This window comes from Lygodium microphyllum, chromosome 19 (genome assembly GCF_053477565.2).
Source record: "Lygodium microphyllum isolate KBCC chromosome 19, Lygodium_microphyllum_v1.1.10, whole genome shotgun sequence".
NCBI classification, from domain to species: domain Eukaryota; kingdom Viridiplantae; phylum Streptophyta; class Polypodiopsida; order Schizaeales; family Lygodiaceae; genus Lygodium; species Lygodium microphyllum.
In genome coordinates, this window is record NC_141153.1 from 68,956,140 (window position 1) to 68,961,619 (window position 5,480).

General features: G+C 45.1%; 1 protein-coding gene across 1 annotated transcript; it reads left to right on the forward strand.

The window, feature by feature from the left end:
- The first annotated feature begins 494 nt into the window (after positions 1-494).
- On the forward strand, positions 495-3,743 carry LOC148019994 (cysteine proteinase COT44-like). Its single transcript, XM_087700239.1, has 5 exons — positions 495-1,071; positions 2,310-2,557; positions 2,646-2,789; positions 2,996-3,208; positions 3,457-3,743. The coding sequence occupies exons 1-5, from the start codon at positions 561-563 to the stop codon at positions 3,490-3,492; spliced, it is 1,152 nt and encodes a 383-aa protein (XP_087556365.1). The 5' UTR covers positions 495-560; the 3' UTR covers positions 3,493-3,743.
- The last annotated feature ends 1,737 nt before the right edge of the window (positions 3,744-5,480 follow it).

Consider the following 5,480-nt stretch of genomic DNA (forward strand, 5'->3'; position numbering starts at 1 on the left):
TTTGGGTGAATGAGTAGGGAAGGGACGAGGGAGCATGTGACCCAACACCTATGGCAGAGATGAGCAAGCATGTGACCTAGCACTAATGTGAGAGGAGGAAGTTTTTGAATGGGTTCGAGTTTTTAAGGACTGTTTTGCTTGGCATACACAAGGCTGGAGATGAATTTCGAAAATCGGAAATTAATACAAGGGGGGTTGGGTGAATGAGTAGGGGAGGGACGAGGGAGCATGTGACCCAACACTTAGAGGAGAGATGATCAAGCATGCAAGGTCTCCCATAAGAGCATGTGACCCACCACTTATGGGAGAGGAAGAAGTCTTTGATTTGGGGAGCACTTCTCATGGGAATGCATCCAGCTCTTCCTAGGCAAGGCCCTATCTCTTCTCTCTACCTCTCATCAGGTTTTCTCTCTCTCTCTCTCTCTCTCTCTCTCTCTCTCTTTCTCTCTCCCCCCCCCCCCCGCCCCCCCAATTATAATAGCAAAGCCAAAAGATACTGTTTCACCTCATACTTATTTTTCTCCTCCGCCCCTCTCCGCTCTCACTCTCGTTCCATCAGAATGGCTTCTTCTCCCCTGCTTCTGTTCCTGTGCGTGGCCCTCCTAGGGTTAGCTGCCATCTCCCTCACTGCATCGGCCGCCGCGGAAGACGACCTCCTCTCCTATTCCCCGCACGATCTGCTCTCGGAGGTTCGCCTGCTCAGCCTCTTCGACGCCTGGAACGCCAAGCACGGCAAGCACTACGGCCCCGAGCAGAAGGAGGAGAAGCACAGGAGGTTCCATGTCTTCAGGAGGAACCTCATGTTCATCGAGCACCACAACAGCGGCGGCCGTCATGGCGGCGCCGCACCGCCCTTCCGCATCGGCCTCAACCGCTTCGCGGACCTCACCAACGAGGAGTTCCTCCGCAGCCGCCGCTTTGGCCTCTCCCCACGGCGCCCTAGCCTCGGCTCCCCTCTGAGGATCGTGCCAGATTCCTCCTCTTCTTCTCCTCACAAGAATACGCTTGCTGCATCTGTGGACTGGAGAGGGAAGGGGGCCGTTACCTCCGTCAAGGACCAGGGCATGTGCGGTGAGTCTCACACGCACCTCTCTCTATCTCCATTTCTATACAATCATAGTTTGCTTGTATCAATCTTCTTTTGACTCTCTCTCTCTCTCTCTCTCTCTCTCCTGTCTATGTCTTCCTCTCTCCCTGTTTGCATTCCAATTCACCAGGAGCTTTGGACTTTTCCTGATGTGGGAAGAGAGCACTTTTACCTTGATTATCCCTAGTTCAATATCATGAGTTTCTGTGACAGTGCATACCTGGTTAGGTGTGGCCGGGGCAGGGGTTACTGGCCTGGGGTTGTTTTACCTGCGGTGTCCAACCTCATGGCCTTCTGCCTGGGAGGCACTGCATACTTAGTTAGGTGGAGTTAGGAGCAGGGGGCTGCCGGCTTGGGGAGTTCCTTGTCTTCCCTTACATCCTTCAACGTCATGAGTTTCTGCGAGGAGGGCATGGCATACCTAGCTAGGTGGGGCCAGCAGACCCCTGATCCCAGCCGCACCTAGCTAGGTATGCAATCCCTCAGAAATTCATGATGTTGTTTTGTTTCACTATAGAAATCATGTCAGGAATTTGTCCAATACGCCTTGTGATTATAGCTTGATCTCGATCTGATATTTGCTTGTAGGACAGCTTTTCCATACTTGTCTCTCTCTTTTGTGTTGGGATTTCCTGTCTTGACCTTTTGGATTTGTACCTTCACAGTTTCTTACAGCGGGAGATCTGGGTTTTTCTCCCTTCTTCCCTCCCTTCTGTGTCTCTATCTATTTCTCTTTCCTTGCGTTGCTTTCTACATCTACCCTTCCGTCCCCTTTTCCTTCCTCTGGCGCCTTTCAGTAATATCTGCCTGTCTTTCTCTAGCTCTTCTCTCCCCTTCCCTCTATATCTTTCTAGTAGCTTTCTATATCTTTTACTGTGCTCTTGAGAACTCTCTTGCACGCAAACTAATCCACTCAAGCTCAGGCTGGGATCTAATCCCTTGAGTCTCGGTGTTGCTTTGTAAGGGTCTTCTATTGTCGAATCAACTGGAAAGAGCCTCCTATAAGAGGAAAGGCCCCTAGCAATCGTTCTATTAGATACTTTAGTGAAGGCCCTGGGTAATCTTTCAATTAGATCTGCTTGTCGCTGTTTCAATGCTGTTTTACATTCAAGAATTCTATGTTAAAGAACACACGCTCAATTAGATCCTCTGGGTGTTGCCTGATGGTTTGCTTAAAACTTACCCGGAAAGAGATGTAAGCAGGGCACTATGTCATGTGCAGGAAGCTGCTGGGCATTTTCAGCAGCTGGTGCCATTGAGGGAGCTAATGCTGTTGCGACTGGTAACCTCGTGAGTGTGTCGGAGCAGGAGCTGGTTACATGTGATGTGGGTGGACAGAGTGATGGTTGCAATGGCGGCCTCATGGATGATGCCTTTGACTGGGTAATCCAAAATGGTGGCATAGCCACTGAAGAGGTTTATCCATATGAGAGCTATGATGGCGAGTCAGGCACCTGCAACACTAAGCTGGTACTTTTTTGGCACATTTTTTTTGTTGTTCAACTTTGTTGTTTGGGTGAACTTCAATTGCCTCTGATCCCTTCTCCCAATTCTGCAGCAAGGTGAGGAGAAAACAGTATCAATTGACTCTTATGTAGATGTTGAGTCCTACAGTGAGGAAGCACTCATGGAAGCTGTGTCAAAGCAGCCTGTTAGTGTTGCCATTGATGGTTCAGCATGGGACTTCCAGCTCTACATAGAGGTACTGACAGTTTTGGATTTTTATGCTTGTGAAGGAGCTCATTCTGGGTGTTTAAAATTAATTTCAAGCAGATCTATCTTGTCAGAGTTGGTTGTCTATTTGATCTTAATCACTCTGACCTATGGTAATTTTGTGAAAATGCTCCAAGGATGTCAGGTCTGGGGTGAGTTCTATTATGTAACCTTTGTATACTGTGAAAACTGCAGGGTGTGTACAATGGGTCTTGCTCCTGTGACCCTTATGACATCAACCATGGTGTACTGTTGGTAGGCTATGGCACAGAGAATGGAGTTAACTATTGGATTGTGAAGAATTCCTGGGGTGAATCATGGGGTGATGAAGGGTTTGTTCGCATGATTCGCAATGGCAACCCCTTTGGGATGTGTGCTATTCTGTCTATGTCCTCTTACCCTGTCAAGGTAATTATAAGTGTATTCTTTTTGCACTTGACTTAAGCAGGTTTCGTCTTATGAACTTATCTTGGTTGTGTTATGAAAAGTATCTTTTCTGTGTAGTTTGTGTTTTGTTGGAGATCTTTAATCTGAATATAGTTGTTTTCTTGTGTTAAATGCTTTTCTGTGTTGTAGGTGTTTTGTTGGAGATCTTGAATTTGAATATAGTTGTTTTCTTGTGCTAATATCTGGCTTTTTGGGTGATGTGTTTGTAGAATGCTTCAAGCTCTCCATTGATTGCTGAGTCTTGAGCAGAGGCACTACCCTGTGACAATGAATCACATTGTACATAATTGCAAATGTACAGAACTTCTTGATTGATTTCTGAGGCATCAAATCAGAAAACAAGATTGAAACAGTTTGATCATTACTCTTTATGTAATTATTTTAGAGAGCACATTCTTGAATTCTCTCATCCTACACTTGATTGTTGTATCAAGCTGGCATAGCTTGATATGTATGCATTCTTACTTAGTTTAATCTGCTCTTTTGATGTGTACAATCATCTGGAAGCATGTGTGTGATATAGCTATTTTCTATTTTTAAACCTGTCTATGCAATGAGGTTTTAAACACCTGGTGAGTATATAACAATTTCTTACAAACAGTTTCCCATGCACACGAGCCATTTACCACTATTGAAATTTTCATGCTTAAATTATTGAATGGTGCTTGAAGTTTGTCTTTCAGGGAAAACTAATTGGTGCTAATGGCATCCAAGAGTGGGTTGCGCAGTCTCAAGACATCATATGATGCACATTTATTGGAAGATTACAACTTTAGTATGCATTCTGGTCATTATCTGCCCCTAGGCCCAACCTGTTCAGTTGTGGTATGAACTCACCACCTCTGGCAATGTAGCATGATGTGTCCTGTGATGGCTTACTACTACTTTGTTGTTGCCTCTCAAGAATTTAGGCTTTTAGGTCACATGAACTTGGTTCTTGGAATTTAGCTTCATCATTTTATCTGGTGAAGACATGGATACCATGTTGAAGAATGATGTTGAAGTTATAATATGTAACCCTAGTGGGCCTCATCTCTTGTTTCAGAAAGGTTGGTGCTCTTGTGCTATTGGAGATCAACATGAAGAGAAATGAAGAGGAAAGATATTAAGAGGGAGAAGAAGGGGAATGAAGCATAGCAGAATGAAGTACAGTGGAGAAAGGTAAGCTGAGCTTGATGAGATGGATACTACAAGAGTGGGCAAGTACTTGAAATACTCATAGGTGTTAGACATCATGAAAAGGGAGTGTCTTTAGGGTGAAGATGCAACATAGAGCCGATGTTGTAGTTGGAAAGAAGAAAGTAGGAATATTAGTAAGAATTGATTCAATCCGAATTGAAGAGAGATGAGCTCACATCGAATGAAATTCCTAGCAGTGCTAATGAAACTAGGATTGCATTGAAAAGTGCACATCAAAATATCATAACAAGGTATTTATCTTCTTAGTCTTACAAGGCAAGGGGGACGATCCTTGTTGCACATTGGCAGGGGGTGATAAGGAATTGTGGGTAAATCTCGTTTGCTTGTCGCTAGGAGGACTTGGCAAGGAAATGGGGATTTTCCCATTTACTAAGACTTGCGAATATGTTGTTTTCGTAAAAAAGAGTCAAGTTCACTTCCTTGCAAATCATAGAACATTTGTAATGGTTGTAGAGGTAGGTGGTAGGCATATTCATTCTTACATGATCCAAGTCCGCAAGTTATTGTGTGCACAACTTTAAACTTTATCTTCTCTTCCACTAAGTTCACAATGGCCCTAGCTTGGGGGTGAGCAGGAGTGTGAGATAAGAGATGGACTATGCACTTCTTACTTCCATTTGTTCTTCCTCTCTTGCATCTACAACTTTGAGAGAGAGAGAGAGAGAGAGAGAGAGAGAGAGAGAGAGTTGAGGGAGCTCTCCACACCTTGTTTTCCTTGATTCTCTTCTTGTGGCGTGAAGAGATGGCAACTTATGATTTGAAAAGGAGCAATGACAAATTGACAAGGGTTTCCCTCAATCATAAGGTAACCATTGCGTTCTTCTCCATGTAGACTGTAGTGGTTGACAACAGTAATAAGTATGGTGAGCCTAGAACATCTTGTGGATCTTCTTGCTCTCTCTCCTTTCATGGGTTTGAATAGATATGACTAGGCGCTCCGCGCCTAGACTTGCCCCGGCGCTTCGCGCCGAGGTTGGCGCAGGTCGAGGAAGGCAAGTTGAGGCGGTGTGCAGGTCGAGGACGGGCAGGTGCT